This window comes from Ochotona curzoniae, unplaced genomic scaffold (genome assembly GCF_017591425.1).
Source record: "Ochotona curzoniae isolate NIBS_2020 unplaced genomic scaffold, NIBS_Ocur_1.0 contig_43, whole genome shotgun sequence".
Taxonomy (NCBI): domain Eukaryota; kingdom Metazoa; phylum Chordata; class Mammalia; order Lagomorpha; family Ochotonidae; genus Ochotona; species Ochotona curzoniae.
Genome location: NW_024466218.1, coordinates 38,512,649 through 38,530,809, shown reverse-complemented (window position 1 = coordinate 38,530,809; position 18,161 = coordinate 38,512,649). Strand labels below are relative to the sequence as shown.

The 18,161-nt window shown below is 57.4% G+C and overlaps 2 protein-coding genes across 7 annotated transcripts in view; one reads left to right on the top strand and one right to left on the bottom strand.

Annotated features, from left to right (window-relative positions):
- Positions 1–440, top strand: part of LOC121159739 (myelin basic protein) — a 53,985-nt gene extending 53,545 nt beyond the window's left edge. For all 4 annotated transcript variants that reach the window (XM_040985148.1, XM_040985147.1, XM_040985145.1 and 1 more), the window contains one exon: positions 11–440. In XM_040985148.1, coding sequence (XP_040841082.1) covers positions 11–55 — 45 coding nt within the window. In that variant the 3' untranslated portion in view covers positions 56–440. The remainder of the gene's footprint in view (positions 1–10) is intronic.
- A 3,589-nt stretch (positions 441–4,029) lies between these two features.
- The window catches only part of ZNF236 (zinc finger protein 236), a 78,255-nt gene continuing 64,123 nt past the window's right edge, over positions 4,030–18,161 (bottom strand). For all 3 annotated transcript variants that reach the window (XM_040985140.1, XM_040985139.1, XM_040985141.1), the window contains 6 exons: positions 15,482–15,669; positions 13,241–13,372; positions 11,799–11,996; positions 11,270–11,399; positions 8,635–8,811; positions 4,030–8,116 (listed from right to left, as the gene is read on the bottom strand). In XM_040985140.1, the coding sequence (XP_040841074.1) occupies positions 7,995–8,116; positions 8,635–8,811; positions 11,270–11,399; positions 11,799–11,996; positions 13,241–13,372; positions 15,482–15,669 (947 nt within the window). In that variant the 3' untranslated portion in view covers positions 4,030–7,994. The remainder of the gene's footprint in view (positions 8,117–8,634; positions 8,812–11,269; positions 11,400–11,798; positions 11,997–13,240; positions 13,373–15,481; positions 15,670–18,161) is intronic.

The following is an 18,161-nucleotide window of genomic DNA, read 5'->3' as shown; positions in this document are numbered from 1 at the left end:
GCCTTCCTAGGGGGGGAGAGACAGTCGGTCCGGATCGCCCATGGCCAGACGCTGAAGCCCAGCCAGCTGCAGAGCCCCCAGCCCGCTTCCTAACACCACCGCCCTAACGCCTTAACAGCACACCCTGCCAGCTAGCCGGCTGGAGCAGCCCATCGCCCTAGCTTCCCGTGGGCCACACTCGGAGGAACCCGGGCGATGGTGCCTCGCGTTGCCCGGCCACGTGCTCACGCGTGCCCATGGCGGCCGGCAGCGACCCCAGCCCTCGACTTTGTGTCCGTCCCTCCCCCTCCCCCGCTTGGGCCGAGCACTGCCTGCAGGACACCCCACCGTCCAGGAGCGTGCGAGGGCATGACTGTGTGATCCACGCTTCCTTTGTTTTTTTTTCCCCTGCCACTTCTCTCACCTCCTAAAGTCAATTTGAGTTTTCCCTAACAGGATTAGACAGTCCCAGAGTGGTTTACTGCGTTGCGGGAGCTTTTGGCAAGTGGATGCAGGCCGGGCAGCTGTGAGAGTCCATGGCGGGGCAGCACAGAGAGGGGCGCGGCTGCCCCCCACACCCCGATTGGCCGAATTGGTGCGTGGCAGAGGGAGGAGCGGGAGGCAGGCGTGGGCTGGGCGATGGCCCCCCAGGCAGGCAACGGGGACCCCTGGGGCCCTCAGGAGGCACCCCGGCTTCCTGAGCAGAGCCCACGGGTCCAGCGGGACTTGTGGCGGAGCAGGACTGCAGGCGTTCTCTGGCGGCCTGGCGGTGTCTCGCTGGTCACCTAAAGCGGCCGTGACCTCAGGCGCACGGCAGTGCTCACCGGCTCACCCTAACCGTAACCTCGGCGGAGACAACGTCCCTCGCCTACCCACACCCCCACCCGACCTTAGGGGCCCGCGCGTGCCCCCTGAGCTGCCCACCTGCCCGGAAGGACCAAGGAGGGCTCCTCTGGGCCGCGCCTTCTCTAACCTGGCTGACCCTTCCTGGCGCTCCCTGGCTAACGTACTCACCCCTCCCTCCGACTTGCCGTCTCTCACCGGCCTTCTGCAGAGCCCCTCGCTGGCGCCATTGCCCGTGGCGTCAAGGTCATAGCTGACGTAAGGCCGAGAGGCCTCAGTCTAATCCCCTTCTAATCCTGACTGCCCAGTGTGGGTTCCACGGGAAGAATGGAACCCTGGAAGCAAAGCCCCCACAGCCTTCAGCGCGGCTCGGTGCACCGTTGCCCTCTGCCAAACCGCCCCTGTCGCCGGCCCTGCCCGGAGAGCCGTGGAGAGTACACACCTTCTAGAATATTGAAATAAAGTAATAAACTGTTAATGGCATCTGTGTGGTGTCTTCCGCTGTGTTCCGTTTGTGCAGTGCAAGCCCTTGGGACAGCGCGGCCAGGCCCCAGGCCGCAGGTCCTGTGAGCAATGTGGATGGCGTGCTCCCACTCGCGCGCAGAACCCTGCACCGTGCTGACGCCTCTGCTCCAGTGGCTCCTGGCACCACATGGGCCTCTCCTTGGCAGGGCCGTGGACATGGGCTCCCCGCTGTGTCTGGTCACCAGGGTGCTTTCGGAAGGACAGAGAGGCCCATTCCTGGGTCGCAGTGCTGTGGACACAGCCCCTGGCCCTTCGTGCCCCAGGAGCAGCTGTGACGAACTCCACGCTGAGAAGCCCCGCTCCAGACAGGCGCTGGACCCCATGCGCTGGGGCCATTCAGGGGTCCCTCTCCCAGGCTCCCCCAGGTGCGGAAGGCCCTACCCAGCCCTGTGTTGCTGCCTCATCTCCCAAGCCCCTCTCACACAGACTGCCTGCCTTGAACGGCAGGTCTACGGCGATACCACCCCCCGGGGGTGCAGGCGACGGGAAGCCAAGACTGCTAACCTCATGTCACCACACTGAGCAAGAGGAAAACAGAACAAAGTCCAGCCTAGGCCGACCCCTGGGAGCTGTGTCCTAGGGGACACCTCCCACTGCGCCTTCACCCCACCTCCCTGAGAAGGGACCCCAGGGACCCGCCCCCTGCTCTGGGGCCAGTGGGCATCGGAGGGTCCCCTGAGCCCGACATCCCAGCACCACGGTAGCCTGCCCTCCGTTGGATCGTGTCAATCTGCAGCCATGGCACTGGGCACTGCCATTGAGCAAGAGCTGCTGGGTGGGAAAGTAGGGTGCCAGCTCAGGACGGGGCCTGGTGGGGAGGGGACGCCTGTGAAGCGACCCAGCCCCGCAGGCTGGGCATGGGCTGCGTTGTGGGCTGGGTGTGCAGGAAAGACAGGGCCTGAGGAGATGCCTTCAAAGGCAGTAGGAAGTCCTCGTGCCAGCCGCCTGGCACTGCATGGCAGAGTGGCCTGGGCTGTGTGCGAGAAAAAGAACTGTGCTCCCCACACTCTGCAGAGCTGGGACCAGCGGCCCTGGGTGCGCCTCGTTCCTCCTGCGGCTTCAGCCAGCATCCTCTCTGCGGACAGCTCCCGCGCTTGCCTCCCCACCAGTTCCATTCTATCAGGCTGTGCTCAACCAGCCCCTTGCAGCCACAACCAGGCTGAGCTGCAGGTGGCTGACTTGTCCTGAGCAAGCCAGCGTGGACTCCGTTTGATACCAACCCTGTTGCCTGGGGAGGGTCTTCATGGCCTACCTTCACCCCTAACTCTGTAAGCGAACAGCAGTCACGGATGGCGCGGGCAGCCGTGTTAACTCCTTCCCCCCAGGGGGTAGCAGGTATGGCCATAGCTCACCAACATGCGGGACTGGCAGGAAACCAGCAGAGGAACAGAGATGGCAGAGGCCAGGGCTGAGCTCCCCAAGCTTGGTGGGCAGGCAGGTGCACAGATGGTGGGGGTCTTGGTGGACTGGCAGCACCTGCACTTCCACATGTAGACACTGACCTAGGAGTGACAGGCCCCCGCGCACACACATGCACTTTCCCTTGAGACTCAGCTCGTGCTTGGACAGCTCTGCTGTGGGCTTCCCGAGGGGGAGAGCCACGAGGAATTCTGTGCTTCACCCGCAAGGAGTCTTGTGCCTTCCCAGGAGCGGCTCTGTGAGCATGAGACCCCAAGGGTCCAAGGCGGCTGAACCTGCCAGGCACCTGTGTGGACCAGGCCGGGGTATGTGAGAGATGGAGGAAGGGGAGGCAGCCCAGTAGGGAACCGTGTGTGTGTGTGTGAGAGAGAGAGAGAGAGAAAGAGAATCTGTGTGTGCCTACAGGGAAGTGGGTGGACAGATAGGACTGCCTGGTCTCGGCTGGGACACTGACCGTGGGGACAGCTGGCTCTGCCTCAACTCAGCAGCCAGCGTTTGTACCACCAGAGTGGCATCTGTAGCCACCTGACAGAGTGCAGGCCAGCAGCTCTGAGATGTCCACACAAGGGGTGGGGACCTGGCTATGACACCATCATCATCATCACGGTCCCTCCTGGATGTCCTCTCCAAGAACACTGAACTGCGGCTGCCCACATCCCTCCCTGGAAATGATGTAGGACTTGCCCAAACCCTAAGCACAGCCTCTGCACGCCAAGTGTCCCCTTGGGTGACCGACCATCCACAATGCAGACTCACTCTGCCGTGTCATGCCCAGGGGCTGCCCACGTGCCTCCCAGGGGGTGCCCACATGCCTCCCAGGCAGTGCCCACGTGCGGCACAGTGGCGTGTGTCCTCCCAGGCAGTGCCCACGTGTGACACAGTGGTGGTTTTTTGATTTTCCATCACGCAGATGACCTGTGTCCTGTGTCTGGACCGGAGGTGCTGAGAGCCAAGTGAGAACCATTCGTCAGCAACTCCAGCAGCTTCCTGGGAGTAGAGACGGCTGGTGCCCCTGCGGGTCCCCAAGTCACAGATGGGGAAACACCACGGGGAGCTTTGACTGCATGAAGCCTCCGTCCCTGGGCCATGCTTGGGAGTCATGTTCTCTCACGCTTCGTCTTGGGGGGTGCCTGTCACGAGCGTCTGCAGCACCGCACTCCTGGAGCAAGTGGACACTACCAACTCACAGTGATGCACCTGGGAAAGCCCGGTGTCCTGACGTCACAGCAGGAAGCACAGGTGCCAGGGAGGGATTCTCAGGCCACTCCCATCACGAGAGGGCAGAGAGTCCTCAGGAAGCCCGGGGACAGCCATGCCGGTGCCCAGGTCCCACCGGCACGCCAGCCTCAGCTGACCCCACGCCCAAAGAAGTACATGTACAGGAGTTTTAAAATAATACAAAAACTATTTTTATTATTCTTAAAGCCACCACAGTGGCTTTTGGTATAACTATCCATTTCTAATACAAAATTGGATTAAATAAATATCATCCAATGTATAAATAGACCATGAGACAATTCTCAAGATACAAAGAGCTTTTCGGTAAATAAAAAAAAATTAAAAATGTTCTTTCGTGGTGAATTAAGGACAAATCACTATGCCATTTTAGAATCTGTCAAGGAGAATACAAATCTCAGCTTAATACAAAAGTGTTCATGCTGTAATGGGTTACACATAAAAAAGATTAAATAGCAAAATCTTTCATGTTACCACCCATTTCCCGGCATTTCTTGTAATCTTCATATCTTAGTGTCTTCAATATGCATTAGTCTTTCTTAGGGAAAAACCCCAAACACTAGCCCAACATTTCTGTGTTGTATGTGGCCTGTGCGTGCACCTGTGCGTCTCGGGGGGGACAGGAGGTGATGGAGCATGACGCCTGCTCTGGGAACCGGCCAAGCAAAGTGGAGCTGCCTCGCACTGCAGACAGGACCTATCAGAACAAAGTGCAGACCTGGCGGGCCGAGAGACTGCCCCTTAAGTGTGTTCTTTTGAAATGTTATATTAAAACAAGGCAAACAAAAACAAACAGAAGAGCAAACGCAAAGGCCTTTATGTCACCCAAGCCTGGCGGGTGGAGCTGCTCCTTGCAACACCCGTATTCCATCCTGGGGTCCTCGCTCCAGGTCTGGCTGCTCCACTTCTGCTCCAGCTTCCTGCCACAGCTGTGAGGCAGGAGAAGATGGGCTAGGTTGGAAAGCTGGCTGGCTGTGTTCCTGGCCTGGCCCTGGCCGCTGCCACCACCTGGCTAGGAGGAGCAGGCATGAGCTCCAGGTGTGTCCCCCCCTCTATTGTTCCAGCTTTCAAAAAAAAGAGAGTCAACTGTAAAAGTTCAACTACTGCCTTACTCTCTATGCAACAGGTTTTAAAAACAGCAAATCAGCAATGAGTATCACTTGGTAACTCTTCTGGAGAGGTGAGGACACAGTATTAAGCTTTGAGGGGAAATGGGTAAGAAGCAGGCATGAGACATCCCTAAATGATAGTCAATAGGAAGCAGTTCTCTGTATCTTTGATATTTCCTTCAAGAAAACGTCACTCCACAAAGGGCCTTTCCAGTCAAAGTGTCTAGCTTAGGAAGTGACGAATCTTCCAGGATGAACGGGAGGAATCGACACCTACTTCCAGGAAGTTCGCACCTGCGCTAACAAGGGCACCTGGGGCCATCGTGTCAAGGGAGGCCAAAGGGACACGAGCTGGGCTTTAAGCCCAACACAGGAGGCTGCAGACACCTAGGGACAGCTGGGGCAGCACTGGTGCGCTGGGCCCCCCCGCTGCACATGTCTCAGCCTTGCAGTGCCACCCGTGGCCAGCAGGCAGGGCACTTGGCTGACTCCCGGAGGCCATGCAGCAGGAGGGAGGAGCTGGGCTGCACGGTGGCACTGTGGCCGCGGCCACACACTGCACCTGAGTTGAGTGTCTTTGGGACTCCTTCCTTCCAGCTTACGGAGTGTTCAGCAATGATTTCACCATGATGGTGGGGTAACAGACAGCTCCGAATGTCAAGGCCGTGACAGCGAGGCACAGTCTGCCACAGCGACTGGAGACAGCTGGGACTGTGCATGGGCCCTGGGCATCAGGCCGCAGGACAACCATGCCCTGCCCAGACTTCATGGAGGTAAGGAAAATAACACTCCAATTCTCTATGAAACGTGCCCGACCTTGGGATTAACTCACACAATGAACTGTTATTCTGCCTGTAGTATTTTTAGAGAAAAGACATGAATCACATTTCCTAATGTCATTTTAAAATTCACAGGTATTCCAAGGAAGATCTGATACGAAGAGATAGTTCTGCAATACAGCTTTCAGAACCATGCACACAGCTGGAAGCCCCTGCTAGCGGACCGCTCAGTCAGGACAGCACACAGACGAACCGGAAACCACAGGACTCAAGTGAATCCCATCTCTTCAAACCCTCACATCTGCAGGTGCTGAGGCAGTGGGTCAGACCAAGAAGGGACTGTCTCGTGTGGGGCTGTCAAGAATCTGAGAGAAGACATACATCAGCTGACTGAAAGATTTCTTTTTCTTTAGGCAAACTAAAAACAGGCTTTAGCTTCACCTGTTAAGGCCTGACACAGGCACAATGAATTAACACAGTTCACCCGACGAGGCTTTCTATACAATTTGGAAGTCAAACCACCTTGTGAAGAGGTGTCCTGAGATGGCATTGAATGCTAAAAGCAAAATAAATAGTCCAGCAACAATGAAAAATTTAAATTCCAATAATTGCAACTTTGAGGGAATATTTGTTCACCAAAATTGACATTTTAAAAAAATCTTAATACAAAATTATAAAGAAAGAAAGTGCATTAAAAGCAGAACCTTTAAAATTCTAGCGCAACGACAGTTTTTCTGAACATTCTGATGAGAGCCAGCTGCACACACTGACATTCGGGGAAAGGCCGGGGCTTCGAATAAGTCAAATAAGGCTTCTGTTTTCTTAAAAAAATATACAATACACAAAGCAGTTTGGAAAAAAGTAATATTATTTAACAGTTTTCCGACTTAAATATCTTCACGTAACAAAAGTTTTCATATCACCATCAATATTACGTATGTACACATGCCGAAGGCCAGCACGAGCAGACGCCCGGAAGCCACGGAACGCCTCTTGCCCGTGCAGTCCGCAACGAGCTCTCTCCGACTCCAGAGTGCACACGTATGTACAATACAACCACTTGCTTCAAAATCCAGGAAGCAATGACAGAAAATAAAGGCAATTATTTCCCAGGAAATAAAAATAAAATGAAATCCAGCTTTATATTACAGTGGAAGATACCCATTTAGCAGGACAAAGAACGCAATACTGGCTGAAGTGCTGGCGGGCAGGAGTGCGCCCCTGGACCTATTTACACAGCCCCGGTGCGGCCCAGGCCCGGCCCGCCCGGACGAGGCTGGCTATGTACACAACATATAAATAACCGTGGGGGAGGGGAGAAGCAGCGGGGGAGGGGAGGCCCTTGCCAGCTCTGGCAGGCCGCGTGGCCGAGCGTGGGTCGGGCTGAGTCTGGGACATGCTTCCTGTGGCACCACTGATGATACTAAGAATTCCCTGAATAAGAGACACCCCCAGGGAGAGAAGCCGGGGCGCACCTGTCGCAGATGGCTTGTGGCGTGTTTCCCTTCCCGCCCGCGGCAGGCCCGGGCCCGGCTGGCCGGGGCAGCTCCACTGCTCTGAGGGGCTGAGATGTGCGAAGGAGAGCGCTGGGCCGGCCGGCTCTCAAACTGCTGCTCAACGCTCGCTTCCGGCGATTACACAGTCAACTTCTTAGAAAAAACTGGCAATCCCCCGTGCGGTGGGACACTGCTTCGAGCTTCACCTAGCTTAGGCTTGTCTCGTAAGCTACACTTCTCCTAGCAGAAAACACGACGGGCACCTCACGCCCCGTCCGTGGTCACTTCTGTCTTTGCCAATTCGAGGAATCACGTGACAATGATAGGACGAATCGATCAGCTTCTGCCCTAAGCAGGCACGCTGGCTGCGGAGCGGCGGACAGGACAGCCTCCCGTGTACCCTGAGTTCAGCCATCTGTAGATGGGGCATGGTGCCACACCCATGCCTTTCCCAGCTCCCCTCCTCTCAGTCTCAGATAGACAATGATTTGGTAGGTAACCATGTAGCTAAAAAACGCCCGCGTGTTGAACGCTTGAAGCCCTGAGACAGGCATTCCACCACGCCGCTGCCGTGCGCCAGGGTCCTTGCACACGCCCAGCTGGCGGCTTCAAAACACGTTGGTGAGCGTCTGCCACTCGCCCGCAGCCTCCTGAACCACCTCCTCCAAGTGCAGTGTCCGCAGCACCTCTCCGTCTGGCTCCTGGGGCCCCGTGGACTCCGGCAAGGCTCCTGGGATGCAGAGAAAGGGCAGGCAGGGCTCAGACTGTGAGGGAAGACGATGCGTCCCCGGGGCCCAGACGGGGAACGCCTGCTTCACCCCTTCCCCACGGCCGCCCGCCAGGACGGCGAGCAGAGTGCCACTGCATGCAGTGCCTGCGCCCCAGCCCAGGTCTACCCACTCAGGACTCGCAGACAACCACACCTGTGTGCAACACACTCCTGCACATGTGACCTCCTTGGCATGCTTACCCGGCCCCTTCCTGGATCGGTGCCAGGCAGCATGGGGTCAGGATAGGAGGCCAGGGCACAAGAGCCTGACTCCCCGCTTGGCCTGCACACCGTGGCCCCCGGGTGGCAGCAGCACACCCCAGCCTCTTGCGTCCTGAGCACATGCAGGCTCTGGGGGCCACTCTGCTTGTCTGCCAAAACAAAGCAGACCCGCATTCTCATCAGGTGTGGTGTGGGGGCAGCGTACATCCTGCCAGAGAGGCGCTCAATGCCAGGGGTGTGGGTGACAGGGCACGCACCTGTGTAGCTGTGTGCCCGCTTCACGTGCAGTTTCATGTTGCTCTTCTGCGTGAAGCCCATGGCGCAGTGGCCGCAACGGTAGGGCCGCTCGCCCGTGTGTTTCTTCATGTGCACCTGCAGCGCGCTCTTCTGGTTGAAGGCTTTCTCGCACAGCGTGCAGTGGAAGGGCCGCTCCCCTGCAAGCAAAGGCTGGTCAGCTCACCCAGACCGACTCCGATGCAGAGGCCACTGTTTGTTTCTTGACAAAATTTACTTTCTTAGGAAGGCAGAGTGATGGAGAGAGGAGAGAGGGGGGGGGGGGGCATTTTTCCATCTACTGTTTCACTCCCCAGTGGCAGCGGCTGCGGCTGAGTCAGACGGAAGCCGGAAGCCCTCAATGCCACCTGGGTCTCCGCAGTGAGTGGCAGGGGCCCAAGTCCCTGCTCTTACAAGCACACTGGCAGGGAGCTGGATCAGAAGGGGATCACTCTGACACAGATGCCAGTGTCGCAAGCACTAGTTTAACCTGAGGCACCCCAATTCCAGCCCCAAGGAAGGCCTTTTGTGAAAAGCACAGTGACGAGCTGCCGGCTGCCACTGCTCTGATGGCTGCTGTCACTGCCACCCCAACTCAAGCGTTCTGGTGAAGCCACTCGGTGCCGAGACGGGAGAAGCCTCGTGGGGCCTCATGGGGCCTCGTGGCAGCACACACCTCCAGGATGAGGAGCAAGCACGCACAGGCTAAAACAAATGGGGAGACTGGGGACACAAGAAATGCAAACCCACTCAGTGGCTGACGGCGGCGTCTGTCAGTGCCACGGAGCGCTCTCCAGGGAGCAGGGATCCTGAAGAGGGGAAGCATGGGGCGCCAGGCCTGCTGTCTGCCTCCGCTGTGCACACCCACCAGCCCAACTCCACCTGCTCCGCCCCTCCCCTGCCCTGTCTCAGCAGTTAAGCGTGCCCATCTGGCTAGCCTGTCCTCAGGGTCCCATGAGACCAGCGGGGCTGCAGGGACTGAGAGAGGCTGGGTCAGGACACATGGGCGTCAGTCCCCAAGCAGAGCTGCAAGCAGCAAGCTCAGAAGGAACCAAGCCACCGTGGACCAGGAGACTCTGGGGAACTTAGGATCTCCTCTGCCCACGCAATCATGCATTCCCAGCATGTCAACATGTTCTGAGGGCATGCGCTGGACAGCTAGTGTCCACGTGGAAAGCCTGAGTGGATTCCTGGCACGCAGCTCAGCACAGGTCCTGCTGACGCGGGCCTTGAAGGAACTAGAGGACACTGACTCTTGTCCCACTGCCTTTTCCAGCAACGGAAAATATTCTTTTACATTTCAAAAGATAGGGAGAAAAAAAGAAAGCAATTTTCACAGGTAACACTTGGGATGAGGTCCACCAGCCACACAGTGACACACAAAGTGACACACAGTGACACACACAGTGACACACACACAGCGACACACGGTGACACACAGTGACATGCAGAGCCTGGAGCCCACGTCAGTCTCCAGGACTCTCTTGGCTGCAAGGTAACAGCGCAGCAGAGCTACCCATCATCTTGAGTCACAAGGACTAAAATAGAAACTCAACAAATCCCCAGCAGCACTAACAACACCAGACACCAACATGAACAGCTCCACCACTGCATGGCATGAGGAGCGGCTTTGGCCAGGCACCCGGCGCTGCCTGGACGCCTGCACTCCGTACAGGATGCCTGCTGAGCACCAGCACCTCTGCGTGCAGCAGCCTGCTTGTGTGCAGCCCGGAGGGGGTGGCAGTGGCGACCCAGGCATGTGGGACGCTACACCCACTGAGGGCCACGTCCTGGTCCCAGCCTGGCTATAGCTGCCCAGGCATGTGAGGTAGGGACAGTGACTGTAAGAACTTTAGAAATTGAAATCTTTACTAAAGCACACAGATCTCCAGTCAACTGAAGCACCTGCACTTCCACACCGACAGCTTAGCCTGTGCTCACTACACACAGCAGGCCCGACAGAGGAACCCTGCCAAGCACACAGCTAAGCCGTTCTCCCGGCAAACAGCACCTCCCTCCACGTACAGATGTTAAGTACACACTGGATAAGGCACAATGACAGCAGCAAGTGACCTGGACTGGACACACATGGGCTCCAGGTGCCCAGGCCTCAGCTCAGGGCTGACTCAGAGCCTGGAGGAGACGTTAGGCACCCAAGGGAGGGGTCGGGGGACCCAGAGGAGATGCCCTAGGGAACTGCTCTGTGTATCAGGACACAGCCAGGAGACAGGGCTGGGGATGACGATGTGCTGAGAGACAAAGTCCTTGCAGGAGGAGGGCCTGCAGTGGCCATACCAGGTGCCAGTGAAGGAGCCATGGCTACGGGGCAGCAGAAAGACCAGGAGCTGCCCAGCCCTTGTGGGTGTGGCTGGGGGACCTCTGGTGCAGTGACATGCTGACACAGAAAGAAGGCAAGAATGGGGCAGAAAATTAAGGGCAGAAGCAGTTGCCAGGGGCAGGCACAGTGCCGAGGCCTGGAGGCCAGGGAGAGGTCCTGTCTATGGTGCGTGTATCCACCGTGAAGGGGCAACAACAGCGACACCGGAGCCAGCTTTAGGGGAGCAGGAAGGTGTGGTCCCGTGCCTGGCAGCACATGTGCGAGAAGCACCACACCCTTACCTGTATGGATGCGGCTGTGTCGCTCCAGCTGGCTGGGCTTGGCGAAGGCCTTTTCACAGGTGTCACACTTGAACACTCGGGGCTTCTGGGAGCTTAGGGAAGGGCCTGCCTGGTGCGTCTGCATGTGTTCCTGGTAAGACATAAGACAGTGCAGGGGAACACACACACACATGAGGCGGCGAACAAAACCTTGGAGACTGCAGGGCACAGGCTTGGGCTCTGCCTCCGCTGCCTCCCACGGTGACTCCCAGGGGCAGCTGCCACCAGGGGCCACAGCCAGAAGCACCAAGCAGAGTTTGTGCAGAGCTGGTGCCCTGAGTGCCCAGCTGTGCTTGTCCCACCCAGAAATCTGCTCCCAGACCCCAGGGACAGTGTCAGACAGGTGAGGCTGCCAGAGTCACTCCAGCTCACCTGACACTGGTGCTGACCTGCGGGTGAGGAGATGACCGCTTCCCATGCACTGCCCGGGCCCTGCCACGGCCGAGCCCCGCACGGAGAGCTGCACGCTGCAAGGAGGCCAGGGCCTTACCTTGAGGTGCGTGGCACGCTTGAAGGCCTTCCTGCACACGGGGCAGCCGTGGATGCGCTCCTTGCCATGCACCTCCCTGCTGTGGTGCAGGAGCACGGCAGCTGACGAGAAGGCGCGGTCACACTCCAGGCACTGGCGCATGCGGCCCTCTTTCTCGGGAGGGCTGCCCTGGGCCAAGGTAGCCGAGACATCGGTCACCTGCAACAGTCAGAGATGCTGTGACTCGCCACTCTTGGCATCTGGTGTGCACTGAGCACAGCAACAGATCACCAATCACAGCAGGGCCACTTGCAAGAGAACATGCTAGCCTACAGCTCACCTCCATCACCCTGGGCAAGGCTGGCCAGGGACAGTGGGAATGGACTGACCGAGAAAGATCTGAACAAATGAGGGACAGCCAGAGCCAGCCATGCGCACTGTAGAGTGTAGCCGCATTGCTGTTGTCCTGGCTGCTGGGCTGTGCACTGGACCCCTACAGCTGGCAGCAGGGGGTGACACCATCAGCTGGCCAAGCACCTGCCCAACATGGACTGGCAATGGGAACAGCCAGCACTGGCGTGGGGACTGAGCCAGAAGACAGATCTTCCTCTCTGTGTCTCCTTCTCTCTGTAAAACTGCCTTTTCAATAAAAATTAATAAATCTTAAAAAAAAAACAAAGTACTGAGGAAAGAAGGCAGCCTTAGGCTCCTGGTCCCCAAGCAGCAGCCTTCTTCCTACAAGAGGATGAGGCTCCATCCCAGCGAGGGGCACTCTCCAAAGCACGTGAGTGCTGGGGGCTGTGACAGGGCCAGGAGGCAGCTGTGTCACTGTGAGAGGGTACGGGGGCCATCCCTTGCAGAGATGGCTGCACAACACCTGGAACATACGAGCCAACACCCTCAGCAGTGTCAGCACGGGCTGCCCTCATAGCCAGACTCCTGCGGGCAGGAGTGCACTGTAACATGGGGCTTAGGCCACACTTCCTGACGCCAGTGATGGATGAGAGAGAGTGAGAGCAAGCACGCACGAGAGCAAGCTCTGCCTCTAGGGGCTCATTCAGTGATGCTCACACGGCTGGGCTGGGCTGGGCCGCCGCCAAAAACCTAGAACTCAGTGCAGGTCTGCCGTGTGCACAGCAGTGACCCAACCGTGCACGCAGGCCGTCAGCTGTCCTCCCAGGCTTTGCACCTGCAGAAAGCTGGTGCTCAGCACAGAGGCAGACAGGCCAAGTGTGCCCTCTGCAGGAAGCTGGTACCCAGCACAGAGCAGGCTCAGTGGAGGCAGACAGGCCAAGTATGCCACCCTGCAGCCGGGTCACTGTAGTACACAGGACCTCCCACTGCTGGCCTTGGCTGCGGGACACATCCTTGAAGGCCAGCCAGCTGCTGAGGCCACAACTGTCCCATGACCCTGTCACCAGCCCTCCCAAATCTGCAGTGTACGAGTGGCGGGTGTACTATACCTGGTAGGCCAGCTCCTCACAGCAGCCACCTGCCGCCTGCGGGGTGTGGCTCACCAATATGACCTGCGGGGAACTTGCTCCTCCTTGGCTGGCCAGAGAAGGATCCGTGAGCAATGCTGGGAACTGCTGGCCCTGGGAAAGACACTGCTTATTGCTATAAGCCAAAACAAATTTTCAGATATGTTAAGGGGCAGCCACTTGTAGAGTTATCACACAGCCCAGCAAACCAAGAGATGTGCCTGCATTCACTGAAGAACGGCGCCTATGCTCATGGCGGCAGGAAGCATGCGGCCAGAAGGTGGAAAGAGCCCTGTGCTGCGCAAGCGACTAATTCATCATAAACAGGCAATGCAAGAAGCACAGGGAGGGCCAGCCACACGGGCCACGCAGCACGGGGAGGGCCAGCCCCACGGGCCACGCAGCATAGCACAAAGAGGACATCCACATGGCCACACGGCATGGGGAGCCAGCCACACCTAACTATTCAGAGAGCCCACCAGGACACTGATGCAGACAGAGGACACGTTGCTGTCACCAGCATTGACTTGTGGAGGAGGGGAACAAGAAGCGCTCCACAAGGAGGCAGCCCTAAGCAGTGAGAGCTGGTCCCTGCAGTCACTGTGTCCTGGAGGGGAGACTCGCGGCCCACTTATGACCAGGAAAGTCACATTTCCAAGTCTAAATCATACGGTTCCACATCTCACCCACATCAGTGCGCTGGAATCAGGTGAGAGATCGCAGGAGCCGTAGGCTGTAGCCAGGTCCTGCCCAGGCTGGCCGAGGTGCATGTTGGCACCTGCTGGCTAACTTGGGGCAGTCAGGCCTCCACTGCCCCTCCACCCCACAGCTGCGCAAAGCTTGGGAACATGAGGCCTCCTGGCTTGCCTACTGAGCAAGAGAATTCCACAGCCTGGTACGCTGGCACCATTTCCTCCAAAATCACTTGTATGGTCAATATAAGTCTCATCCCTGCACTTCAGCCTCAACTTGAACAAATCATATTTCAAAGTGAACTACCTGCCCCTGGTCTAGAATTCTCATTCACCCAACAGAATGCTCTGCAATTGGGCCCTCTTCAGATTTAACTCAGGATTAATCAGAGCCTTACAAAAACATATTTGTTCCAAACTTTTTACTTTTACGGGCTCAACTTTGCCCATAGTTAAACTTAAGAATATTCCATAAGGCCAATTCTCTTGTACAACTATTTCCTTTCTTAGATTTCACAAAGACACAATCTTCCTAACATATATAATAAATAATAAGCATGTTACTTTTGTATGTTTTTGTCCATGAATGCGAGTGGGAACTGGAGCTGCAGAAAATGCTGGGCTAGATTCTGTCAGAGCTGCGCCCTCAGGAGCTTCACCAGTCTGCAGCCACACTCACGCCAGCAGTCTGAGCTTGAACGCTCACCACCACTGAGCTCCCAGGCACAAGGTAATGACTCCGCCTCTACAAGGATTCATTTCACAGGAGAAGGGACCTGGCGCACTGGGCATGCAGCACTTAGCTCCCCTCACACTCTGGGGTGAGGGCAACCAGCGCCCACTGCTCAAACCTTGGATCTGGACATGTGCCAAGTGCAGCACACCCTCATGCTGAGGCCCCCAAGCTGCCACACGACCGAGCAAGAGCAGGCTCCACAGCAGTGGGGACGCTGGGTGCTCACTGGCTCCACAGCAGCGGGGACGCTGGGTGCTCACTGGGTGCTCACTGGCCCCACAGCAGCGGGGACACTGGGTGCTCACTGGGTGCTCACTAGCCCCACAGCAGCGGGGACACTGGGTGCTCACTGGGTGCTCACTGGCCCCACAGCAGCGGGATGCTGGGTGCTCACTGGGTGCTCACTGGCCCCACAGCAGCGGGGACACTGGGGGTGCTCACTGGGTGCTCACTGGCCCCACAGCAGCGGGGACACTGGGTGCTCACTGGGTGTTCACTGGCCCCACAGCAGCGGGGACACTGGGTGCTCACTGGCCCCACAGCAGCGGGATGCTCATTGGGTGCTCACTGGCCCCACAGCAGCGGGATGCTCACTGGGTGCTCACTGGGTGCTCACTGGCTCCACAGCAGTGGGACACTGGGTGCTCACTGGGTGCTCACTGAGCCCACTGCTCTTCTGTATTTCTTATGCTTTCTTTAAGTAGAAAAAACAACACCTGAAGTTGGAAGGAAATGTCCAGAATTTACGTTCAGCAAAGGGCAGGAAGGCCCCTCTCCGAGAAGGCCAGGGCTCACCTGAGATGTGATGTTGAGTGTCACCGTGTCCAGGCCTCCCGACAGCATGCCCTGAGTGTCCGCCAGGGTCAGTGTCACGCTGGCATCTCCCCCAACACCCGATGAAGACATGACCAGGTTCTGAGTGGAAATGGCTGACGGGGACATGGGTGTGGATGAAGGCAGGCTCCCACTTGCAGGATTCAGCTCTGCAAAAGGCCAACACACACGTACGTCAGTGGGCACGCACGTCAGCAGCCTGCCTGAGGGCACAAACGCAGCCTGAGCATCGACCAGTGCTGCCAACACAGCGCCCCAGAGTCCTGGGCTCTCACCCCAATTCTAGGATGAAGCTCTTCTTACGAGTGGGCACGCAAGGAAGACGCCATGAGAGCAAAGGGGAGATGTGGCATTTCTGTCGGGTCCTAGGATAGCCACCGCTGTAGCCCTGGGCCTTGAACTGCAGCGCCAGAGAGCACGGGCAGCAGCCCGAGGCGGCAGCCGAGCCGGTCCTACGAGCAGTGATACCCTCCTCAGCAAATGCACAGGCCTGGCCAGCTCTACTCATCCGTCACTCCAAGCCCTGAGTGTCCACTTACTGCACCACAGGCAATCAGAAGCCTCACGAATCCTGCATGACACTTAGGAAGAGCGGAAGACAGCTGGGGCAGCAGGGGGCAGCGGGGGGCAAGGAGAGGCCTTCCCTCTGTACAAGAGACACCACGCGTGGCCCCGGCCATTGAGCTGGGCCTGGGACCGTCCGCGCCCTGGGGTAGGCCCAACAGTGACAGCACACGCACACACAAAAAGGCACACGGCCACCTGGCCGTGAATGACCCCCATCATCCACTTGAAGGCTGTTCCCCAGTAAAACTTCCAAACAAAATACCAGCCCCCTCCCGCCTGCCATGGTGTCCCGCACAGGCAGAGCCGACTCTGTGACATGCATGGCAGGAGGGGAATGTGGATGTGTGGAGGATGCCTGCGTGCACCTCGTGGCGAACCATGCTCCCCACGCACTTCCCAGCTCCTGTGAGCACGTAGCATCACTCCACAGTCACACGAACATTAGCCACTAACTAACCCTGCACAGCCGCCTCAGCAGAGCCTGGTGGGCACAGATGCCCAGGAGACCTGGGCAGAGGGAGGGCGCTCCCCTGTAAAGCCTCACCAGGGTCGCACAGAAACCCACCAAAGCCAAGCAGAGACAGTGCCTGCCTGCTCTGCCTTACCTTGGAAACGAACCCCAGGATCCCCCCACATCCCCTCACAGGACGGGGCTGACAGGACAGGCTCTGAGATGTCCTGGATACTCCGCCGAGGGCCCTGGGAAGCAAGTACAGGGAGCGAGACAACTTCACAGAGGGCCAGCCTGCCGGGAATCACGGGGCAGAGCAGGAAAACAGACCTCAACCTGCTGGACAGCATGTGGGACTAGAGGAAAGAGACGTGGGAACATCCCTGAGCACACACCAGCTACTCCACAAGCTACAAGCAGCTCCTAAGCATACATCTGCTGAAAGCTCTACAAGCCATACTATAAAGGAAAACCAACCACACCAGCTCACTGAGGGCGCAGAGAGAGAACTCTTGATACTAGTTCCCTCCCAAATGCCTCTCACAGCTGCTGGCTACCCGAGGCTGGAGCTGAACCTAGGCATGCCCACAGGGGACGTGGGTCTCTGAACTGCCAGACCACAGGTCTGTCCCTAGAAGCTACAGCTCCAACACTCAATTAGATATTTGTCTTTAAAAAAGATCTGTTTATGCAGAGTGGTGTGATGGCTCATTAACTAAGTTCTCACCTTGCAAGCTTCAGGATCCCATATGAGCACCAGTTCATGTCCCAATTGCTCTGCTCCCTGCCTGTGGCCTGGGAGAGCAGCAGAGGACGGCCCAAAGTCTTGGAGCCCTGCACCCACATGGGAGACCCGGAGGAGGCTCCTGGTTCCTGGCCTTAGGTTGGCTCAGCTCCGGCTGTTGTGGTGTCCTGGGGAGTGAACCAGCAGATGGAAGATCTTTCTGTCTGTCCTCTCTGTGACTCTGCGTTTCCAATAAAAATGAATAAATATTTATTTGAGAGGTAGAGTTAGAAAGAAAGCGAAAGCTCTTCCACGTGTATGTTCACTGCCTCAGTGACCAACACCAGCTAGGGTTAGGCCAGGCAGAAGCCAGCAGCTTTTTCCTGATCTCCCAACTGGGTTCCGGGGGCCCAAACATGTGAGCCACTTCCCACTGCTTTCCCAGACTCATTAGCAGGGAGCTGGATGGAGAACGGAGCAGCTGGGACTCAAACCAGCGCCCATATGGAAAGCTAGCATTTCAGCTGGTGGCTTTACATCCTACGTCACAATGTCGCCCCCCAATTATTCCCAACAGGAATGTGAGCACCAAGCATCTATGTAAAGGCTGTAGGTTGTAACTTCTCATTTCTGTTTCCCATTTGCTTTTCTGTAACCACTGTACTCCCAGACAAATTCAAGCAGGGCTAGCCTCTCACTCAACACGCAGAAGCACACAGAACCAACAGCCTGCAGCCTGCTGGGTCGAGGGCCACTGCTTCCAGAGTAGTGCAGACATGCCAGAGGAATTCAAACACGCCACAATGGAGGCAACCACCAGCCTGGCCACCTGCCCACAGGCAGACGGGAAAACAGCACAGCAGGGACTACACTAAGTCTAGAAGAAAAGCTAAGGAACC